The 25,123-nt window shown below is 43.8% G+C and overlaps 1 protein-coding gene across 2 annotated transcripts in view; it reads right to left on the bottom strand.

Moving 5' to 3' along the window:
• STARD13 (StAR related lipid transfer domain containing 13) overlaps window positions 1–25,123 on the bottom strand; it is a 218,184-nt gene that overhangs the window by 57,360 nt on the left and 135,701 nt on the right. For both annotated transcript variants that reach the window (XM_003409453.4, XM_010589364.3), the window contains exons 2-3: window positions 13,527–13,598; window positions 12,248–12,329 (exon numbers count right to left, since the gene is read on the bottom strand). In XM_003409453.4, the coding sequence (XP_003409501.2) occupies window positions 12,248–12,329; window positions 13,527–13,598 (154 nt within the window). The remainder of the gene's footprint in view (window positions 1–12,247; window positions 12,330–13,526; window positions 13,599–25,123) is intronic.

The following is a 25,123-nucleotide window of genomic DNA, read 5'->3' as shown; positions in this document are numbered from 1 at the left end:
TTGGCAAAGGCATTTCAGGACATTTCTGTCCAATCCTTTACTGACTACTAAGGAAACTTGAGTAGAGAATTAGGAGGCCATACATGACAGAGAATACAGATTTTAGAGAATTAGTTGAGGGAAGTTACTAAACAGATATTAACAACAAATTTTGGGAAGCAGGGCTCTGATTTTTAGGGTTGCCGCATAATATCTAAAGTGTCCGAATAGTCAACAAAAAATTATGAGACATAATTATGAGACAAAGAGAAACAAACCAAAAAAAGAAAAAGAAAAGAAAAAAAAAAACCCAAGAAAGTATGTTCCACACACAGGAAAAAAAGCAGTCAACACAGCTGTCACAGAGGAAGTTCAGACATTGGAGTTAGTAGACAACAACTTTAAATTAGGTATTTCAAGTATCTTCAAAGAGCTAAAGGAAACCATGTCTAAATAACTAAAGAAGTATGAGAATGATGTCTCACCAAGTTAATAATACCAATAAAGAGACAGAAATAATGAAAAAATAACCAAATAGAAATTCTGAGTTGAAAAGTACAGCAAGTGAGATGACAAATTCACTAGAGGGGCTCAACAGCAGCCTTGAGTAGACAGAAGAAAAAATCAGCAAACTTAAAGAGGTCAGTTGAGACTATACAGTCTATGGTACAGAAAGAAAAAAGATGGAAGGAAATGAAAAGAGCTTCAGGGGTCTGTGTAACACCACCAAGTGTGCCAACATATACATAGTGGGAATTCCCGAAGCAGAGGGGAGTGAGAAAAAGGACAAGGAATATTTGAAGAAATAATGGCCAAAATTTTCCCAAAATTTAAATTCAAGAAGGTCAACAAACTCCACATGGGGTAACTCAAAAAGATCCACACCTAGACGCACCATAATCAAACTGCTAAAAGCTAAAGACAAAGAGAATCGTGAAGGCAGCCAGAGAGAAGTGAGCCATCACCTAAAAGGGATTCCCAGTAAGATTAACAGCTGATTTCCAATAAGAAATCATGGAGACCAGAAGGCGGTGAGATGGTATATTCAAAGTGCTGAGAGAAAAGACTGTTAACCAAAAACTGTATCTCCAAAAAACTATCCTTCAAAAGTGAAAGAGAAATTAAGATATTCCTAGATAAACAAAAACTGAGAGAATCCATTGCTAGTAGACCTGCCCTATAAGAAATGCTAAAAGAATCTTTCAGACTGAAATGAAAGGACACTGAACAGTAATTTGAATCCCATATGAAAAAAATAAAGAGACGGGAATATATATAATACAGTAGGTTGTTGTTGTCAGGTGCCGTCAAGTCGATTTCAACCCACAGTGACCCACGTACAACAGAACGAAATACTGCCTGGTCCTGCACCGTTTTCATAATCATTGCTATGTTTGAGCCTATTGTTGCAGCCACTGTGTCGATTCATCTGGTTGAGGGTCTTCCTCTTTTTTGTTGATCCTCTGCTTTACCAAGCATAATGTCCTTCTCCAGGGACTAGTCCCTCCTGATAACATGTCCAAACTATGTCTCATCAACCTCGCTTCTAAGAAACACTCTGGCTGTACTTCCTCCAAGATAGATTTGTTTGTTCCTCTGGCACTCACTAAATGTTAGCTAGAGGTCTCTGGGTAGTACAAACAGTTAATGGGCTCAGCTGCTAACTGAAAGGTTGGAAGTTTGAGTCTACCCAGAGGACTCAAAAGGCCTGGCAATGTATTTCAGAAAAATCAGCCATTGAAAATCCTATGGAGAAAAATTATATGCAGTTGCCATGAGACAGAATCGACTTGACGGCAACTCCTTCTTCTTCTTCTTCTTTTTTTTAATATTCAGCACTATTATCTATTATCTGGCAAAGCAAGACTTTTAATGCTGCTAATTTTTTTAAATGATGAAATATAAATATCTAAAAGAAGAAAGGATAGAAGTAAATATCATTAAAAGCATAAGCCCTCTCCACTCCCTCAGCCTCCCAGCTGACTTTAGTAGCTTCTCAGGGACTGCTCTTGAAAGTGTAGGCATATAAATGTCATTTGGAGCAGCTCTTTGGAAAAGGTCACATAAAAAGTCCATCAAAAAATACAAAATCAATGTTTTTTATATAAAATAATCCACACTAGTGAAATCCTCTATCTTTGACCCTACCATGTCCGTACATGACGGTGCCCCAGACTTGAGCCCCATACCATATAATTTATCATCGGGTGAGGTTCACTGGGGGAAGGGGAAGAAGATGCTTTTTCCTGTATGTCAGTTTTATTAAAAATAAAATTTTGCTCCAGGTTGCATTAAAGTAGAAGAGTTCTAGTGGCGTGGTGGTTAAGTGCTCGGCTGCTAACCAAAAGGTTGGTGGTTCAAACCCACTAGCCCCTCTGCAGGAGAAAGACTTGGCGATCTGCTTCTGTAAAGATCAGCCTTGGAAATCCTTTGGGGCAGTTCTGTTCCACAGGATAGGGTCGCTATAAGTTGGAATCAACTCCATGGCAATGGGTTGCATTAAAGTGTTTTGGAGTTAAAATGTCTGGGTCAAAACAGCGACATCAAAATATCACGTGTTCTTATCTGGATAATTTCTACTGGCCTTAAGGTCCTTGTTCTGGGAGGCCTGTCTACCCCCCTTCCCCCATTAGGTACTCCACATCTGTACTTAACAGCGGTCATGCCATCTGTCAAAATAAATCATCATTTATTCATTTATCAACCTTGGCACTATGGGCATTTGGGGCCAGATAATCTTTTGCCTTCAGCAAAGACAGCAAACCTGAATTGTTTCTGGGCTCTAGAATTGAAAGCTACACACCCGATAATCAGGGCTGGGCTTGGGTCCTTCCTGCCATGGAGCCCTTTAGTACAACTCATCCAAACCAATAAAAAAAGGTAATACAGTTCGACAACTCTCCAAGACTAACTGCACCTAGTCCATTCATTGTCCCTGGTGGCACGAATGGCTAAGTGCTTGGCTACTAATGGAAAGGTTGGAGATTCGAGTCCACCCAGAGGCACCTTGAAGAAAGGGCTGGCCATCTACTTAAAAAAAATAGAAATCAGCCACAGAAAATCCATAACTCTACTCTGACACATATGGGGTGGCTACGAGTCAGAACTGACTTGGCAGCAATAGGTTTGGCTTTTTTTAAAAAATCCATTTACCGTCTGTCAGAAAACCAAAGGTGAACCAGATTCTTGCCATGGATAACAACTGCAGGAGACCTTCTTCCTTTATCTACCTGGCAGAACCTACCTACCCTCCAGCTCTGGTAACTTTCACAGCCTGTACCAGCTCAGCATTTCAAACACCTGTAACCAAGGCACAGCCAAGGGAACTGTGAAAACAAAGCAGGAGCCCAGCTCCCCTCTGTGACTGCAGAGCACACCTTAGAAGAAAACACCTGTAAGCAAGGCACAGCCCAGGGAACTGTGAGAATGAGGCAGGAGCCCGGCCCCGCTCTGTGACTGCAGCGCACACAGCAGAAGAGGAACAAGATCACAACTGCTTGCTACTCTCCCAGTATAAATCATTACTTACTATCTGAATGGGCAGGCGTCTAATTAGCCACTTATCAATCTCAAAGTTTGCAAAGTGCTGGCATTCCCCTGGGGCTAGAGATCTCCCTTCTGCCTGCTTTCTGCTGTTTGCCACACGGGAATCTGCGTCTTGGTGGCAGAGTGCGTGCAGAAGGCAAAGCAGCTCCATGCCTTTCCCCTCAGCCCCCGCCTCCATCCCTGCCGACCTCCTCTGCCTGTGTCCTTTGATCCACTCCCCCATGTGCCAACTCCCTCGGCCTCTGTTCTACCCACAGCTCTGTGTCTTTTTAGCGCCTACGCCCTAAGCATCTCAGTTCACACACCTACAGCCAAACGGTTTTCTTACTTCATAATATTTTTGGAGGCATAGCTGTCGTAAGAGTTACTCCAGTTATAACAGCCTCCTGCCACCGTATCTGTTTTTATCCACGCTGAGCCGTTATCAACAGGTTGGTGTGGTCTGGCATAGCTGCAGTGCTACTGTTTATGCAGTGGCGCAGTGGTTAAGCACTTGGCTGCTAGCTGAAAAGGAAGCGGTTTGAACCCACCCATCGGCTCCACGGGACAAAGGCCTGTTGATCTGCTCCCATAAAGATTACAGCCTAGAAAACCAATGGGGCAGGTCTCCTCTGTCACACTGGGTGGCTATGAGTCGGAGCAAACTCAGCGGCACCCAACAACAACAACAATGATTTCACATAATTATACTGGCTTGTCCCTGTAAGGTGTCCAAAAGGCTTTTTTTTTTTTTTTTTTTAAGAGTAGACATCGACGGAAAATTCCACAACTTAGCCAGGTACCTCAGATAACATGCAGTGGTGAGTGGGTAAGGACTTACCACCCACACGTTTGAGCTTCAAAGTTGGGCCCACTAAGTCTCATAGTCATCCTATGAATAGAACTGCACAGCCTGAGAGGATATTTGCCTCTGAAATTCTGATTTAAAAATGTGATAGAATTTTTATTCTCAGTTTACAATATCATCTTTCATTAAAATTTTATATTTAAGCTCAAGGATTCTATGAAAAAGCTACCAGAATAATGACTGAGTTTAAAAAGATTCCAGGATATAAGGACAATACACAAAACATCTTTATAATGAACAATTGAAATTTAAAATAATTTTTTAAAAAAAGTATCGATTTTTTTTTTATCATTTAAAGTAGCACCAAATCTAAAAATAAAAACAAACAAAAAAAAAACCCAAACTAAGGGCTGTTTGGTTGACTCTGACTCATGGCAACCCCACGTGTATCCGAGCAGAGCTGTGCTTCGGGAGGTTTTCAGTCGTCGGCAAAAAACACGAAACCCTTAGGCACTGACGAACGTGTGCAGATCTGCCGGCAAAAAACATGAAACCCTTAGGCACTGACGAACGTGTGCGGATCTGCCGGCAAAAAACACGAAACCCTTAGGCACTGACGAATGTGTGCGGATCTGCATGTTGACAGCTATGAATCACAGTTGGAAAATAAACGGGATCTAAATATATAGAGACATATACTATGTTTATGTATTGAAGACTCAATATTGTTAACATGTCAATTTTCCCCAAACTGATCTATAGATTCAACAAATTCTATTCAAAACTACAGTAAGATTTTCTTTTTATAGATCTTAATGACCGTTTCTAAAATTTATATGGAAAGGCAAAGGAACTGGAGTAGCCAAACCATCCTGACGGAGAAGAAGAAAGCAGGATTCACACCACCTGACTCTAAGACTTACCTAAAGCTAAAGTATTCAAGACAGAGCCATCCTGAAGAAAGGACAGGCACACAGATAAATGAAACAGAACAGAGTCTACGATAGACTCATACATACATGGTCAGTTGATTCACAATAAAACTGAAAGGGAAAATCCAATGAAGAAAGTATAGTCTTTTCACCTGGGTGCTGAAACAAACGGCCATCACATGCAAAAAAATGAATCTCGAGCCATATTTTGTACCTCATACATCTTTGTGACCTCATGTTAGACAAAAGTTTACTAGATATCACATTAAAAGCACGAAAGGAAAAAACTGATAAAACTGGACTTGAGCAAAATTCAACACTTTTGTCTCATAAAAGAGATTGTTAAGAGATTGGAAACAAAAGCTATACACTGGTAGACAGTATCTTCAAAATTCCTATTTAGCAAAGGACTTATGTCTATAACATATAAAGAACTCTCAAAGTGAAATAAGAAAATATACAACCCAGTTTAAAAAAATGGGCAAAAGATTTGAACAGACAGTTCAAATAAATGGCAAATAAACACACGAAAAAATGTTTAACACCATTAGTCACTAAGGAAATGTTGGGTGCCATCAAGTCAATTCTGACTCATAGCAACCCCATGTGACAAAGTAGGACTGCCCCACAGGGTTTCCTAGGCTGCAATCTTTACGGAAGCCAACTGCCACATATTTTTCCTCATCAACTTTTGCAAATGGCATTTTGTTCTTGTTTGTTTTCTAGTCCAAGTAGCCCATCTCTGGAATTCAGGATTTGAAGACAGCTGCTAACCAAAGGGTTGGCAGTTTGAATCCTCCAGGAGCTCCTTGGAAAATCTATGAAGCAGTTCTACTCTGTCCTGTAGGGTTGCTATGAGTTGGAATCGACTCGACGGTACTGGGTTTTGCTCTTTTACCCACTTAAGTCATTTAATTAAGGAAATTAAATTAAAATGACAATGAGATATGACTAGACACCTATTACCAAAACCGAAAACTAAACCCGTTGCTGTAGCGTCGATTCTGACTCATAGTGACCCTATTAGGATCCCTGAAAACAAAACAAAAACTGACAATACCAAGTACTGACAAAGAGGTGGGGCAACTGGAACTCTCATGCATTGTGGGTGCGAATACAAAATAGTACGGCCCATTTGGAGAACAGTTACGTGGCTTCTTGTAAAGTTAAAATACACTTATCATATTTTAACCATAATCCCATTCATAAGTTTTTATCCAAAAGAAATGAAAGCTTGTGCTAACACAAAACTTGGATATGAATGTTTACAGTGGCTTTATAATCACCTAAACTGGAAACAACTCAAATGTCCTTCCACCGTTGAGTGGAAGAGTAAACTCCAGTACATCTATACAACGGTATACTAAAAAAAACAAACCAAACCCAGTGCCGTCGAGTCGATTCCGACTCATAGCGACCCTATAGAACAGAGTAGAACTGCCCCACAGAGTTTCCAAGGAGCACCTGGCAGATTCGAACTGCCGACCTTTGGTCAGCAGCTATAGCACTTAACCACTACGCCACCAGGGCTTCCAGCAGTATACCACTCGGTGATAAAAAGGAAAGAATTACCAATACGCACAACAGCATGGATGAATCTTGAGTGCTTTATTCTAAGTGAAAGAAGCCAGACTCAAAAAGTTAGTTACTTTTTTTATTTCACTTGTATGACATTCCGGAAAAAGAAAACTATAGGAACAAAAAATAAATTAGTGTTTGGCAGGGGCTAGGAGTAGAGACTGAAGACAAAGGAGGACCTGGAATTTTGGGGGGTGATGCCTTTGGTGGTGGTTACATGATGGTACGCATTTGTCAAAACTCAAAAAACTGTACATGGAGAACAGTGGATTTTACTTTATACATATATGACTTAATTTAAGGACACTTGGTGGTGCAATGGTTAAGCACTCGGCTGTTAAAGGAAAGGTTGGTGCTTCAAACCCATCTAGCAGCCCCTCAGGAGAAAGACCTGGAGATCTGCTCCCACAAAGATTAAAAAAAAAACTAAATCCATTGCCATTGAGTTGATTCCGACACACTGCGACGTTATAGGACAAAGTAGAACTGCCCCATGGGGATGGCTACGCCGTCTACTGCTAACCAGTTGCTCCGCAGGAGAAGTATGTGGCAGTTGGCATCCATAAAGACTGCAGCCTAGGAAACCCTATGGGGCAGTTCTACTCTGTCACATGGGATCGCTATGAGTCAGAATCGACTTGATGGCACCCAACAACAACAGCAAAGAATAAGAACCTCATCAACTTTTGCAAATGGCATTTTGTTCTTGTTTGTTTCTAGTCCCAATAGCCCATTTCTGGAATTTGCGATTTGAAGATTGCTTTGCTCTTTTACCCACTTAAGTAAATCGATTGTATTATTTTCCTTGAACATTCAGAGACCATTTCTTAACATAAACATATTTTTCCTCCGTATAGAAACCCTAGAGTGGCTGCCTTAAGACAAGCATATATATGTGTCTTGTTGTTGTTGTTAGGCGCCATCGAGTCGGGTCCAACTCATAGCGACCCATGCACAACAGAACGAACACTGCCCGGTCCTGCGCCATCCTCACAATCGTTATGCTTGAGCTCATTGTTGCAGCCACTGTGTCAGTCCACTTCGTTGAGGGTCTTCCTCTTTTCCGCTGACCCTGTACTCTGCCAAGCATGATGTCCTTCTCCAGGGACTGATCCCTCCTGACATGTCCAAAGTATGTAAGACACAGTCTCGCCATCCTTGCCTCTAAGGAGCATTCTGGCCGTACTTCTTCCAGGACAGATTTGTTTGTTCTTTTGGCAGTCCAAGGTATATTCAATATTCTTCGCCAACACCACAATTCAAAGGTGTCAACTCTTCTTCAGTCTTCCTTATTCATTGTCCAGCTTTCACATGCATGTCCTCTTCACTTTCAGCAAGCAAGGTTGTGTCATCTGCATAACGCAGGATGTTAACGAGCCTTCCTCCAATCCTGATGCCCCGTTCTTCTTCATATAGTCCAGCTTCTTGGATTATTTGTTCAGCATACAGATTGGATTATTTGTTCAGCATACAGATTAAATAGGTATGGTGAAAGAATACAACCCTGACGCACACCTTTCCTGACTTTAAACCAATCAGTATCCCCTTGTTCTGTCTGAACAACTGCCTCTTAATCTATGTAAAGGTTCCTCATGAGCACAATTAAGTGTTCTGGAATTCCCATTCTTCGCAATGTCATCCATAATTTGTTATGATCCACACAGTCGAATGCCTTTGCATAGTCAATAAAACACAGGTAAACATCCTTCTGGTATTCTCTGCTTTCAGCCAGGATCCATCTGACATCAGCAATGATATCCCTGGTTCCATGTCCTCTTCTGAAACCGGCCTGAATTTCTGGCAGTTCCCTGTTGATACACTGCTGCAGCTGTTTTTGAATGATCTTCAGCAAAATTTTGCTTGCGTGTGATATTGATGATATTGTTCTATAATTTCCACATTCGGTTGGATCACGTGTCTTGGCAATAGGCATAAACATGGATCTCTTCCAGTCAGTTGGCCAGGTACCTGTCTTTCACATTTCTTGGCATAGACGAATGAGCACCTCCAGCACTGCATCTGTTTGTTGAAACATCTCAGTTGATATTCCATCAATTCCTGGAGCCTTGTTTTTCACCAATGCCTTCAGAGCAGCTCGGACTTCTTCCTTCAGTACCATCGGTTCCTGATCATATGCCACCTCTTGAAATGGTTGAACATCGACTAATTCTTTTTGGTATAATGACTCTGTGTATTCCTTCCATCTTCTTTTGATGCTTCCTGTGTCGTTTAATATTTTCGCCACGGAATCCTTCACTATTGTAACTCGAGGCTTGAATTTTTTCTTCAGTTTTTTCAGCTTGAGAAATGCCGAGCGTGTTCTTCCCTTTTGGTTTTCCATCTCCAGCTCTTTGCACATGTCATTGTAATATTTTACTTTGTCTTCTCGAGAGGCCCTTTGAAATCTTCTGTTCAGTTCTTTTACTTTTTCAATTCTTCCTTGTGCTTTAGCTGCTTGACGCTCAAGAGCAAGTCTCAGAGTCTCCTCTGACATCCATCTTGGTCTTTTCTTTCTTTCCTGTCTTTTCAGTGACCTCTTGCTTTCTTCATGGATGATGTCCTTGATGTCATTCCACAACTTGTCTGGTCTTTGATCACTAGTGTTCAATGCATCAAATCTGTTCTTCAGATGGTCTCTAAATTCAGGTGGGATATACTCACGGTCATATTTTGGCTCTCGTGGACTTGCTCTGATTTTCTTCAGTTTCAGCTTGAACTTGCATATGAGCACTTGATGGCCTGTTCCACAGTCAGCCCCTGGCCTTGTTCTGACTGATGATATTGAGCTTTTCCAGCGTCTCTTTCCACAGGTGTAGTCCATTTGCTTTCTTTGTGTTCCATCTGGCGAGGTCCATGTATACAGTCACTGTTTATGTTGGTGAAAGAAGGTATTTGCAATGATGAAGTCGTTGGTCTTGTAAAATGCTATCATTCGATCTCCGGGATTGTTTCTATCACCAAGGCCATATTTTCCAACTACTGATCCTTCTTCTTTGTTTCCAACTTTCGCATTCTAATCACCAGTAATTATCAATGCATCTTGATTGCATGTTCGATCAATTTCAGACTGCAGCAGCTGATAAAAATCTTCTATTTCTTCATCTTTGGCCCTAGTGGTTGGTGCGTAAATTTGAATAATAGTCGTATTAACTGGTCTTCCTTGTAGGCGTATGGATATTATCCTATCACTAACAACATTGTACTTCAGGATAGATCTTGAAACGTTCTTTTTGACGATGAACACAATATCATTCCTCTTCGAGTTGTCATTCCCAGCATAGTAGACTATATGATTGTCGGATTCCAAATGGCCAATACCAGTCCATTTCAGCTCACTAATGCCTAGGATATTGATGTTTATACGTTCCATTTCATTTTTGATGATTTCCAATTTTCCTAGATTCATACTTCATACATTCCAGGTTCCGATTATTAATGGATGCTTGCATTTGTTTCTTCTCATTTTGAATCGTGCCACATCAGCAAATGAAGGTCCCGAAAGCTTTACTCCATCCACGTCATTAAGGTTGACTCTACTTTGAGGAGGCAGCTCTTCCCCAGTCATCTTATGAGTGTCTTCCAACCTGGGGGGTCATCATCTAGCTTTACTCTGTATGTGCCTTAAGACCAGACAAGTCTAGGACTATGTACACAGTATTCTAACATGAATGAGTCCTGGTGGAGCAACAGGTAAGCCTTGGCTGCTAACCGAAGGGTCAGTGAATCAAACCCACCCAGAGGCTGCAAGGGAGAAAGACCTGACAATCTGCTCCTGTAAAGATCACAGTCAAGAAAAACCTATGGGGTAGCTTCTACTCTATCATATGGGGTCACTATGAGTCGAAATGGACTTGATGGCAACTAATAACAGCATCTATCATAGACTGGTCTCCTTCTTGACAAAAGTTTTGCTCATTACTTTCACCTTAAGCTGCCGTCTTTCCTACATCAAATGCAGAGTCTACTAGAAAGAATGTTGGGTGGAAAGTTACAAGTACTGGGCTGATGATCAGTTCTGCCCATAACTAGCTGTGGCCTCAGAAAAACAACTCACATCTGCCAAGGTAACATTTCTCTCCGGCTCTGACTTCTCTCCAGTGCCCTAGTTAGATGACTTCAAACACCTACTGTTACACTGATATATTTTATTAAAATCCAAATTATAATTGTGACTTATTTGTTCATGTATTCATACCTGATTTCTTCACCTAGATTTCTCTAATCGGACTAGGAACTTGTTCAGGGGAGGGAATTAAGGTCTTTGCATCCTTATGGCAGTTGTCACATAGCGGGATCTTCACTATACTCTGCTTTGCTGATATAATTACTGGACTTTGCAGAAAATACAGCCAAGTTCGACTACTCATGGAATTTCTCAGGGTCTTCCCTGGCACTCATGCTGTGGCCGCCCATGTTGCCTCCTCCCACTGATTTGCCTGTGCCCCCAATAGCTCTCTATATCATTATCTTATACACTTGTTTAATAGCATTTAACACTCTCTGAAGTTCTCTCTATCGATCAATTGATCTATCGCTCTATCATCTATCTACCAATCACATCTGTGAATCATATCTATCATCTATATCATCTCTATTATCTCTATCATCTCTGTCTATCCTCTCTCTATCTGTATCACCTCTCTCATCTCCCTCTACGTCTTTCATCTCTATCTCTACATCTCTCTCTATTATCTCTAGCTTCATCTCTCTATATCTGTCATCTCTATCATCTCTTTCACCTGTCTGTATCATCTCTATGATCTCATTTCTATTTCATCTCTATCTCTATCATCTGTATAATCTGTTTCTCTATCATCTCTCTGTATCTATCATCTATCATCTTTATCATCTCTCTCTAACATGTCTCTATCATCTTTATCTCTATGATCTCTTTCATTTCTATCTCTTCCACCTCTATCTCTATCATCTCTCTATATCATCTCTATAATCTCTGTCTCTATCATCTTTAACATCTCTATGATTTCTGTCACTATCATTTCTATATCTGTCATCTCTGTCTCTACTATCTGTATAATCTCTATCTCTACCATCTCTATAATCTGTCACTATCATCTCTACATCTATCATCTATCTACATCATCTCTCTCATCTCTATCTCTTTCACCTCTAGCTCTATCATCTCTATAATCTCGTTCTCTATCATCTCTCTCTGTATCTCATCTCTCTCTCCTTTTTCCTAATCTATATATTTTTTTATTGTCTGAAGCCTCCCACCAGGAGTCAAGCTCCATGAGATCAGGGACTGAGCATGCTCACTGCAGTACATTTAGAACCTGGACCCAGGCCTGGCATGCGGTAGGCAGTAAAAAAATAAACATACATTGAATTGTTGAATTAGCTCCTCAACAGAGGGATATGCATCGCAGACTGAACAATTAAAACAAAAATACTTCACAAGCTTTACCTGCAAAGAGGTTCTACAAGGTCCTTCTCAAGAAAATCATGATCATTCCTGACGGCCACGATGTTGATGGGGAATTGTGAATCTGAGAGAGAGAGAAAGGTATTAACACACCTGGTTTTATCTGAACGGGCACCAAAGCATCGTGGCCACCAAGGTCCTGGACAAGCCACTGATCTTAATCCAGCCGCTCCCCCTCAGGGGCATGTTGGCAGTGCTCGAGACAGCAGGTAGTCTTATTTTTACAACAACAAATGCTTTTAAGAGTACAAAGGAAGGGTGATATAGGAGAATAATCAAGTACTAGACACTGAGTACAGCTGAATACCGAGTGGCAAGTTTTTCCAGCTCACCATGGTCCCAAACATGCTGATAGGAACTCGGAGACAAGCTTCTACACTCCACCGCCTAAAGCGTAGGTCGCTGCCTTCTATCCTGATGAAGTCATGAAATATTTAGTTTTTTTCTCAAGAAGGAAATTTCCCAAAACATCCCAAGCTCCGTGGTCTCAAATGCTTTCTTTCATAGCAAAATCCTGAGTCTCTTTGGAGTGGCAGCAGAATACTCAGATAACTGAATCTACCCACAGAGAAGAAGAAATTCCAGTGCCAGAACTTCTCTCCAAAAGGCTATTCAGGCCAGTGCTGGACGTCAAAGGCAACCCTCGGAGCACGGTGTTACCTGAAGGTACCCTATCCATGGAGGTAGGAGTCTGGAGATTACAGGAGTAGAGGCCATGCTTAATCTAACAGACAACGGCGGTTCATTCTCATAGGCCTCTACTCCTTTCTCTTTTTTATATTTTGCACTATCTCTTGCCATTACGACACCTATGTTGATGTTGTGTGCTGCTGAGGCAATCCCGCCGCACAGCAACCTCATGGGACAGAGGAGAACTGCCCCAGGGTTTTCCAGGCTGCAGTCGCTAGGAGTCGGTATCGATTCAACGGCAATGGGTTTGGTTTGGTTTTGGTTTAATCTTTACCGGAGCAGATCACCAGGTCTTTCTCCCATGGAGCCCCTGGGTGGATTCAAACCACCAACCTTTGGGCTAGCAGCCAAGTGCTTACCCACTGCATCATCAGAGCTCCTTTGGGAAGGGATACTCATTTCTAAATTGGTATCAGCATAAGCCCTAGGCTTTGCCAAGGCTGAGGAGAAAAAGGAAGCAAAGAAAACTGGTTGAGAAAAGACCAGAAGTCAAAACACAGCCTAATTACACGAGGCTCATTTCATACGTCTCCCCTCTGGAAGGGGCGATGTAAAGGGAAGGCTGACGTACCCTCGTAGAGCTGACAGTACTGCGGGAAGCCAGCAGCGCGGAGCCAGTCACATGCTTCCTTCGCCTCAATTTCTGAAAAACACAAGAAAGAGAAATGGATGAGTCCACCAGGCGCCCACCGGCACTCTGCCTCATTAAGCCGGGAAAGGACACTAGTGAGCATTGTGCCCAGTGATCACAAAGCAGGATTGTTCTCAGGTGAGTCTGCGCAGGCAGGCAGGCCCAGAAATGGGCTTCTTGTCACGGGGTCTATTAGGATTACCTCCAGTACTGACGCCTAAGTACTTGGATAACAACAAACCCGCAGATTACAAAACACAAAGGCTGAGCTTCAGGCAGGGAAAAGGTTTTATTTACACCCCAAGCAACCAGGGGGCTGGGCAGAGGAGGAAATACGTTATAGTCCCTTTTTTTAAGGTTTTTTTTTTTAAGATTTTTCTTTTTTACGTTCCAAAGATAATGATAAGAGTACTTATTCAACACCCTTATTTCTTTCAGTCTTTGGATAACGGAAGAAGGACTAAAGCTTGTTGCCCTCAAGTGGATTCCAACTCACAGCGACCCTGTAAGACAGAGGAGAATGCCCTACGGGGTTTCTGAGGCTGTGATCTTTATGGAAGCAGACCGCCACAGCTTTCTCCCGGGGAGCAGCTGGTGGCACCGAACTGTCGACCTCTTGGTTAGTAGCTGGGCACTTAACTGTGGCACCACCAGGGCTCCTCTAAAACTGGGCAGTCTATGGAAATACATTTTGTCAAGAAGAAAGGTACTACAAAAATCCAATGTAGTAGTATTTCTTTAATTTTATTAACGACCTGAAGGCTAGATGCATTATTAATAAAAACAAACCGGTCGCCTTCGAGTCGATTCCGACCCACAGTGACTCCATGTGGGTCACAGTAGAGCTGTGCTCCATGGGGTTTTCAATGGCTGTGACCTTAGGAAGTAGACAGCCAGGCCTTTCTTCCAAGGTGCCTCGGGATGGGTTTGAAGTGCCAACCTTTTGGTTAGTTGTTGCTGTTGTTGGTACCCTGAGTCGATTCTGGCTCCTAGCAATCCTGTAGGACAGAGGGCTTAACTGCTAACACCACCACAGACTGTTCATTAGTCATGCACACTGTAAGTGTTTTAGGAGGCACAGAGCAGGAGGCCAGAGCAATGCTGATTATCACAAACTGAGAAATGAGCGTGATGGGGCTGCCCATGCCTCTGAAAGCCAAGGCCAGACCATGTCCTCTGGGTGACATTTTTTGGCAGATACAGACAGCAACGGCCCCCGTGATCACCTTCCTGGAGAAGCTGCGGGTGAGATGGGAGGGGTGCACCGTGTGTGAACCAGGTCAGCATCTGACCCTGCGGATCCTGGACCACTTCCCAACCACAACTCTGCTAGAAGAATACAAACACAGGGCACAAGAGGTTCATCTGTCAAAGGGCCAGTTTCCCCAAAGGAAATTAAACAGCCCATTCTAACAGGCCCTACCCAGCCCCTCCTCTCCTGCTGGGATAGGTCCTGGGCAGGTCATTGTGTTTCCATGGAATCGGGGGCTCGTTTTTCTCCTCGGTCCAAAGCCAGAGAGGACAGGGCGTTCCTGGGACCACTGCACACGGAGGATCTGAACTAACATGGGCTGTGGCAGAGACTGTACATCTGGGCTGCACACGGGAAGTCTGAACAGCATAATGCTGAGTCTAATGGAGCTGTTTGGTGTTTGAAAACAGACCAAAGGCCTGATCTTAGCCGAAAGGGAAGAACAAAAACCTACAGCTCTGTCCCACTGATCGGGTTGCATCTGGATTAAAATTTGTCATTACATTAAGGAAAACAGAGCCTGTGGCGGCCGCTGGCCCAGGGTGCCTGTTTCTTTTGGCATCCCCTAATCCACTGTCCCTGAGGATGCCCTGGGTGGTACGAATGGTTAACCGGATTGGCTGCTACAGAAAGGTCAGAGGTTCAAGTCCACCTAGAGGTGCCTAGGAATAAAGCCCTGACAATCTACTTCTGAAAAACTAGCCACTGGAAACCCTATGGATCAGAGTTCTACTCTGACACACATGCGGTCGCCATGAGTCGGAGTTGACTCGATGGCAACTGGTACTGGTAAGCCACTGTCACTCCAAATATGGATAATTCTGAATCTCCAGTTTTGTCTCCGACATGAGGGTTTTTCAAGGAATAGCTACCAGCACAGACCTCGTGGGTACTCATGGCTGCTATGTACACAGCATTCAAGGGCCCTGGTAGTGCAGTGGTTAAAAGCTTGAAAGCCAGCCAAAAGTTTGGCAGTTCTAACTTACCCAGTGGCTCTTCAAGAGAAGAGACCTGGTGCTCTTGTTCTGTAAAGATGACAGCCTAGGAGGACCTATGGGGCAGCTCTACTCTGTCACATGGGGCCACAGACTTGATCATACCCAACAACAACCTCAACCAGCCTTCAGAAACACCGGCGGTGCCGAGCTGGAAATACAGTTTTGGAAAGCATTGCTGTCAGGACGGGTGCCTCTGAGACCCACCAGTGCCAGGCAAGTGCTGTATCTGCGCTTTGTCAGCTACCTTGGGCTTTCTCTGCTGAAGGCACGAGGCGCAGTCATTGCATGGCCCGGAACTTGTCTAGTACTGGTGTGCGAATCCTCTCTGAGGGCTTCCACTTTGATAACCACACAGGTATGTCAAGGGGAGAGGGGCGCCCACTCTTCCTGCAACACGCATAATACTGGGCGAGTTCCCGTCGAGTCGCAGGTCAGCTCCTGCCTTCTCAATTTTTAAGCTTCAGGCTTGCTCTCCCTGTCAGTACAATACAGTCATCGATGTTGTTGTTGGGTTCCATCTACACATGGTGACTCACAGCAACCCCATGCAACAGAATAGAACTACCCCATAGGGCTCCCTAGGCTGTTCTCTTAATGGGAGCAGATGGATAGGTCTTTTCTCTTGTGCAGAGGCTGGGTGGGTTCGAACTGCCAACCTTCCGGTTATCAGCTGAGCGCTTAACATGTGTGTCACCAAAAGCCCGTTGCTGCCAAGTCAAATCCTACTCATAGAGACCCCATGTGACAGAGAACTGCCCCACAGGGTTTCCAAGGCTGGAATCTTTACAGGAGCAGAGCCACCGAGATCTTTTCACCCTCAGAGCCCCTGGGTGAGCTTGAACCACCAACGTTTCAGTTAGCAGCTGAGCACTTAACCGCTGTGCTACAAGGGCTCCTTATTTATCTACAAAACCAATAAACTCAACTTGATGGACATAATTAACCAATACCAAATTTGACTTCACCCATCAAGTTGAGTTAAAAAAAAAAAAGTCTTGCAATTTCTACTGAGTCCCCCACAGCCAAACACTACTGTTTCCCCAGGGTGTGTGCCCTTTCCAATGGTCAAAATGATTCGAGAATTAAAAAAGAATCATTGTTGCCATTGCCATCGTTTCACAAAGATCTCTGTAATGAGATTTAAATGACATTTAAGGAAAATGCTGTGAGGATATCTTTGTAGTTGTGCTCTTGCTGTTTTGTTGTTGGCGTCAGGTACTGCTGAGTTGTTTCTGACTTGTAGTGACCCCCCGTACAACACAACAAACCGCTGCCTGATCCTGTGCCATCCTCACAATTGTCGCTGTGTTAGAGCCCATTGTGGCAGCCACTGTATTCTGAGTGCCTTCCAACCTGGGGGACTCATCTGCCAGCACTGTACCAGACAACATTCTGTTGGGAACCGTAGGGTTTCTGTTGGATAACTTTTGGGAGTCGGTCATCCTCCAACCTGGGGGACTCATCTGCCAGCACTGTACCAGACAACATTCTGTTGGGAACCGTAGGGTTTCTGTTGGATAACTTTTGGGAGTCGGTCATCCTCCAACCTGGGGGACTCATCTATCAGCACTGTACCAGACAATATTCTGTTGGGAACCGCAGGGTTTCTGTTGGATAACTTCTGGGAGTCGGTCGTCCTCCAACCTGGGGGACTCATCTGCCAGCACTGTACCAGACAATATTCTGTTGGGAACCGCAGGGTTTCTGTTGGATAACCTTTGGGAGTCAGTCGTCAGGCCTTTCTTCGTAGTCTGTTTTTGTCTGGGAGCTCCACTGAAACCCATCCACCATGAGTGACCTGCTGGTGTTTGAAATGTTGGCAGCCTAGCTTCCAGCATCACAGCAACATGCAAACCACCGCAGGACGACAAACTGCACGAAAATGAGGCAAAACTTCTCACTTGTCGCCTCAAGCAAGTCACGAGGTGGCTTTTTGCTTAGCATGTGTTTCTGCACGTGTGTGCATGTGCTCCTCAGAGAAAGGGCACACACGACTGCCTCACTCACACGTGGGGAACATGGAGACCAGGCTCCTCAGGGCAAGAGCACAATCGACTGCCTTACTTACACACGGAGAACACGGAGACCAGGCTGGCTGAGGGGGCCCGGCTCTCTGGGTGCCTCGGGGTGTGCACTACTAGGGCCCCGAGAACAAAGGCGCCCTGTGAACAAATCGGTGCAAGCGGCACTGTTTTTATAAAGTAGTTTCATGGTTCTTCACAGCGGCTCCATGATTCGGAAATCGGCTCCCTGACACCTAACAACAACAATGTCATGTTTCTTAATTATACGTGCTCAATGTTGAAGACTTTAAAAAAGAAAGAAAGAAAGAAAAAAGTCTACTTTTGCCCCATACTAAACACATATTTTGCTGTATATTATTTGTTTCCTGGAATTGTAACATGGAACTTAATACCTTCGGTTGGCCGTCTTATTCACGCAATAATACATTGTGAATCATTTTCCATATACTACTGTTGTTTGTAAAAATGGGAAATTTACTCTCTTTTGGGCATGATGTTTACTTTTTAAATTGTTGGAATACAAAAACCCATTGCCGCTGAGTCGAGTCTGACTCTTAGCGACCCCACAGGGTTTCCAAGGCTGTAAATCTCTACGGAAGCAGACTGCCACATCTTTCTCCCACAGAGCAGCTAGTGGTTTCGAACTGCTGACCCTTCTGCTAGCAGTCCACGGCTTTAACCACTGGACCACCAGGGCTCCTATTCTTTCTAAACTACCATAAAAATGCAAGTAAGGGACAAATTAAATTTTATGATCAGACAATTAGCTGGCTAGAAGGCACCTGATCTAACCCATGCAGTTTATGAAATCTTTATGTAAGGGCATATATATGTATTTCTGTTGTTCTTACAAATCTCCCCAGATTTCTGTTGGGCAAACTGGCTCCAAGTTAAGTAGGTCTTCTTTCTTCAACGCTAATTAAAAGTGCTCTAGAAAGGCGAGGTGGAGGGCGGGGAGAGAGAAAGGCGAGGCTGCATCTCCACGGGACTCAGAAAAGCGGACTTGAGAGACAGTGTTTTGTCTTTTCATTTAAACTGGCTAGCTCTGTGGGCACCCCGCTTCTGAGGGATTCCTGTTCTCACACAGCAGATGATTCAGGCACCACGAAGTGTCTGCAGTGGGTACAATGATCTCTATTAAAGCCAATCCAAGGCCTTAAAGCTTCAACAGCGCTCGTGGTTGTCGGCTTTGGACGACTCACACGGCCGAGTCAGCGTCATTACTGACGTGCTGCTGAAGATGGGAGACTCCTTGGTCTTCAGACAGAACTTCTAAAGTGAAGCTTCTATTTCTGAAGGTGTATTTCTTTGATCGCACACTAGGCCAATTTTGTTCAAGTCAATGTCAGAATATCCATTCCGTCTATAAAGATATAGGAACCCTGGTGGCACAGTGGCTAAGAGCTTGGCTGCTGACCAAAAATGCTGGCAGTTCAAATCCACCAGCTGCTCCTTGGAAACCCAATGGGGCAGTTCTACTCTGTCCTCTACGGTCACTATGAGTAGGAAATCAACTCAATGGCAACAGGTTTGTCGTTTGTTTTCTTGGTAGCACAATGGTTAAGTTCTCGGCTGTTAACCAAAAGGTTAGAAGTTCGAACCCACCCAGCAGCTCCAAGAGAGAAAGACCTGGTGATCTGCTGCCGTAAAGATTACAGCCTAGAAAACCCTATGAGGCAATTCAACTCTGTCCTATGGGGTCGCTATGAGTTGGAATTGACTTGACGGCACCCAGTGACAACAATAACAGTAACTCAAAATATCATAGCAAGGAAATGCTACACGTGTAAGGAAAACATACTTGGTATATATTTCAGACTTATTCAGGCCATTTACACACTGCAATAAACTCATATTATTCGGAGAGTTCACAAAGGTGTGTCCTGATGCCACGCCATGGGGCTGAAATCAAAGTCTGTTACCACCGCAATACCTGGCGTCCCATCTGCACAGGTTATTAGGGCTGTAAACGCCCTCCTGGCAGAAGAGTACGGTGGTAACATAAGGTTTGGTGTAATATTAATACGCCATCATTCATATCCACATACAGTGCCATTGTTGTTGTTAGGTGCCATCAAGTGGATGCTGGCTCATAGTGACCCCATGTGACGGGCTAGAACTGCCCCAATGGGTTTTCTAGGCTGTAATCTTTGTGGGGGCAGGTTGCCAGGTCTTACTCCCATGTAGCTGTTGGGTGGGTTAGAACTGCTGACCTTTTGGTTAGCAGCTGAGCACTTAACCATTGTGCCACCAGGGCTCCTCAAGCATGTCCTAGATAAAAGATCTTCCTTCCTATGGGCTCTGGAATGATGACACTTGGACATGAGGAACGACACCACAGCAGACCAGCCACTGGCATGTAATATGAGCAAGAAATAAACTTGTGCTGTTTTATGCCACCATGACTTGGGGGATGATTAGTTACAGCAGCTTCATCTAGCATAAGCTAACTAACACAGCCGCCAGCCATCTGTTCTATAGATGAAGCACGTAGGCCTTTATTTCAACTTTAAATTGCTACTGGATCTCCATTAGTGTGTCGCAGAAATGAACACAGTCAGTCTCAATGTCATCTCTGCTTGGAATCCTGCTTCCCAGCTTTCGATACATGCTCTATATGAATTAAACAACCCTTTCATGCTCGTCTCTCACACGTGTGAACGTGTGGGTGCTCACACACACGCACACACGTTCTCTCTCTCACACAAACACACTTACACCACAGAAGAACCAAAAGTTCTACTGCAAAGAACGAGAAAACTCTTCAGGAATATGATTACACGTGTATTCCCAACAGCATAAAAAGGAAAGAATTTACAACCCCCTCTAACCCATCACAAAGAAAACCAAGCAGAAACGCATGCTCTAGCGGCCAAATAGATCATTTCTACCCAGACTGTTCCGACTCAAGTTCTTCACGAGGCAGAAGTAGTCCTTTCTTCTCTTCTTTCCTTTGTGAAGCTTGTTCCTATCGGACGTTTGTGGTATTCCTCAGGGCGGCTGCACACAAGCACACGCGCAGCCCAGCTTTCTGAAGTTGTGGCACCACTGGCTACCGCTAAGTTCCAGGGGGTTCCACAGGAGGGCAGGCCGTGGACTGAAGCGCAAGGTAGCGGATCAGACGGATGATTTAGACTATTAGACCCCGTTGCCGTCAGGTCGATTCCGGCTCATAGCGACCCTGCAGGACACAGCAGAACTGCCCCATGGGGCTTCTAAGGCTGTAATCTTTACCGAAGCTGGCCGTCACATCTTTCTCCTGTGGAGCAGCTGTTGAGTTCCAACAACTGACCTTTTCAGTTAGCAGCTGAGTACTCAACCACTGTGCCACAAGGGCTCCTTTAGACAATTAGAAAGAGGTTCAGCATTTGTAGGCATCAGCCAAAGTGCCTCCATGTTGGCTGGCCAAGACTTTTGAGTCTTGAGTAAGCTTCTTGGGACAACAGTATGAGATTCTGGAGGTGGCCTCTCTCTCTCTCACTTGGTGTCTCCGGCTCCTCTTGGAAAGGTGGGGAACAAGAGTCCACAGTAGCTGACACGATGGTGGTTCGGATCCACCCAGAGGCACCTTGGAATAGCGCCTTATAAAAAATCAGCCATTGAAAACCCTGTGGAGCGAAGTTTCCTCCAACACACACGGGGTCACCATGAGTTGGAATTGACTGGAAGGCAACTTGTCAACTGGTTCTTCTACATTGATTTAAGGCAGTTTACTTTTTAAATGTTAAAAAAAAAAAAAAAGTGTGAATGTTCTTAGGGAATCAGCCCTCTTCTATACCTGTTTTCAGACATATCCAAATGGCCGTAGTTGTAGAAGGTTCTCTGCTATTTCATCTGCTTGACCCACCTATTTACAGCTCTGAGCACTCTAGTTAAGCCATTGCCCTCAAGTGGATGCTGACTCATAGCAACGCTATAGGGCAGAGTAGAGTCGCCCCATAGGGTTTTCAAGGCTGTAAATCTTTACGGAAGCAAGTCGACTGCCTCATCTTTCTCCCGACAAGTGGCTGGTGGGTTCAAACCACAGATCTTTCAGTTAGCAGCCGAGTACTTAACCACCGGGGCTCCTTTCATGGACTCTGGGAAAACTATGTCCAGTAGAAGGAACACAGACTCTGTCAGGATAAAGTAACTCCAAGAATCTTGCAGTCCATTTTCTATTTTTTTTTTACTCCTAGTAGGGCAGGAATTGCTAAATGAAAGGTTAGTGATTCGAACTCAGCCAGAGGCTCCATAGGAGAAAAACCTGGTGATCTGCTCCTGTAACGATTTCAGCCTAGGAAACCCTATGGGAAAGTTCGACTCTGTCACACAGGATCACTGTGAGTCGAACTGACTCCACGGACCCGGCAGCAACAGGGGCGGGAACGGTAGGATGCAACTTGGCCAAAGCTTCTAACTCCCAACTCGAGGCTTTATGCATTGATCTCTACAGCAACTGTAATAAGTGGATCAATCAAAACTAGTTTTTGCTAACTCATGAAAAGGTTTGCACACAAGAAGAAACAATCCTTGATGGTTACGAGAGAGTGGAGGGGTGGGGATGGAGAAACACTAAATAAGACAATAGGTAAGTGGTAGCTTTGGTGAAGGGTAAGACAGTACACAATACTGGGGAAGCCAGCACAGCCTGTACAAGTCAGGGTCATGGAAGCTCCAGACACATCCAAACTCCCTGAGGGACTGAACTGCTGGGCTGAGGGCTGTGGGGACCATGGCCTCAGGGAATGTCTATCTCAATTGGCATAACATAGATTATAAAGAAAATGTTCTACATTCTACTTTGGTGAGCAGCGTCTGGGGTCTTAAAAGCCTGTGTGGGCCCATCTAAGATCCTCCACTGGTCTCACCCCTTTGGGAGCAAGGGAGAAAGGAGAAAACTAAAGTCACAACAGAAAGATTAGTCCAAAGGACTAATGGGCCACATCTACTACGGCCTCCATCAGACTGCGTCCAGTACAGCTAGATGGTGCCTGGCTACCACCACTGACTGCTCTGACAGGGATCACAATAGAGGGTCCCAGACAGAACCTACAAAAACGTAGAACAAAACTCTAACTCACACCAAACCAAAACCCAGTGCCGTCAAGTCGATTCCAACTTGTAGCGACCCTATAGGACAGAGTAGAACTGCCCCATAGAGTTTCCAAGGAGTGCCTGGCGGATTTGAACTGCCGGCCTTTTGGTTAGCAGTCATAGCACTTAACCACTTCGTCGCCCCTAACTCACACACACACACACACACGCACACACACACACACACAAAGACCAGACTTACCAGCCTGTCAGAGAATGGAGAAATCCTGACAGTATAGGCCCCAGACGCCCTTTAGCTCAGAAATGAAGTCATTCCTGAGGTTCACCCTTCAGCCAAAGATTAGACAGGTCCATAAAACAAAATGAGACTAAAGAGGCACACCATCCCAGGAGCAAGGACTAGAAGGCAGGAGGGGACAGGAAAGCTAGTAATAGGGAACCCAGGGTCGAGAAGGGAGAGCGTTGACACGTCGCAGCATTGTTAATCAATGTTACAAAACAATATGTGTTCTGTTTAATGAGAAACTGGTTTGTTCTGTAAACCTTTATCTAAAGTACAGTTAAATAAAGTGTTAAAAAGCAAAAAAAGAACACTAGCTTTTGCTTAATTTTATCCAAAGAAAAAATGTGTATGGTTCCAATGTAATTTCATTATCTGCCTGGTATATCAAAAAAGTTGCTTTCTTCCCCCTTTCTAAATTCCTTGCCACTGGTTTAGATTGTATATAAAATATTTACTGGGAATTTTTAATGTGTCTTTGCTAGTTTTCTGGAATGCTTTCTACATGTCTGATGAATATGAGTAATGGCACTGACTCTGTGTGTGATTGTGTGTGTGTGTGTGTGTGTGATAAAAACATACATAACAGAACACTTTCCCATCCAACAACTATTACAGAACAATTCAGTGACATTGATTGCATTCATCACATTGTGCAACCACTGTGGTTGCTGTTGCTGGGTGCTGTCGAGTCGATTTCGACTCATAGTGACGCCATGTGTTGCAGACACAGTAGAACTGCCCCATAGGGTTTTGATTGCCAAGTCTTTCTCGCGCAGAGCCATTGAGTGGGTTTGAACCGCTGACCTTTTGGTTAGCAGCTGAGCACTTAACTGCTGTACCACCAGGGTTTCTTGTGTAGCCATTACTACTATTCTTTTCCAGATTATTCCACCACCATGATCTGTGCATGATTTTCTAAGCATATAACACTCACCCTAGAATATAAGGATCAGATTCAAGAAATCACATTTTTATTTGATTTTCAGCTGCCTGTTCATTTTCCTCCATGTTTTTCAAGGCCAGACAGGCTGCTGAGCTAATAGCCTTGCTTTTTAAGTATTGGGATTTTTATTTTACAATTCATTAATAAACACTGGCACATTACAGAAAGAAATTTAAAATGAGTTCAGGTAGCTGAAATAGCTTTATGTGATTTGGGGTGGGGAGATTAAGCTTTCAACTAAAGAGGCGGGAAATTGAACTGGGTGTTGGAAACCCCCCTTTGCATATTCATAGAAATGCATCGTGACTTGTGTCATACTATGATCTAACCACATAGAGCAGTGATATTCAAGTCCATTGAGACATCCCACAAACACACTACAAATGTAATCAAATACACCCCACTCCTCACTTACCAGCATGGTTAGGTTCCGAAGTCCAGGTCATTATGTGAAAATTGGCTTTATGTGAAAATGGAAGATGACCACATCAGATCACAGAATGGAGGATGACTACATCATTACACAACTGCTGAATTACATCATTCCATAACCGCCAAACCACTGAGAATCATGGCCCAGCCAAGCTGAGACATAACCTTAACTATCACAGCCAGCGTTACTCTCACCTCACACCTCAGTGTTCATTACTGCCAGATGGATGTCAATGTGCAAAACAGTTGAATAGTAGAGTTTTTACTATTGTCGTAAATGTGAAATGTCAGGTAACAAGACAGTCGATAGGTGAGGTGTAGGTAAAAAGAGTTACATAAATTACTAAAAAGTTTAATAGTTTAAAACTTATAGTAAAATTTTTGCCGTTGTTGTGTGCCACTGAATCGATTTTTGGCTCATAGCGACCCCATGTGACAGAGTAGAACTGCCCCATAGGATTTCCTAAACTGTAATCTTTATAGGAGCAGGTCGCCAGGTCTTTCTACTGCAGAGTGGAAGGGTGGGTTCAAACCCCCAACCTTTTGGTTAGCAGCTGAGTGCTTAACC

The sequence above is a fragment of the Loxodonta africana genome, chromosome 17, assembly GCF_030014295.1.
Source record: "Loxodonta africana isolate mLoxAfr1 chromosome 17, mLoxAfr1.hap2, whole genome shotgun sequence".
Classification (NCBI taxonomy): domain Eukaryota; kingdom Metazoa; phylum Chordata; class Mammalia; order Proboscidea; family Elephantidae; genus Loxodonta; species Loxodonta africana.
Note: the sequence above shows the minus strand (reverse complement) of the source record. Positions and strands in the feature narration are given on the sequence as shown.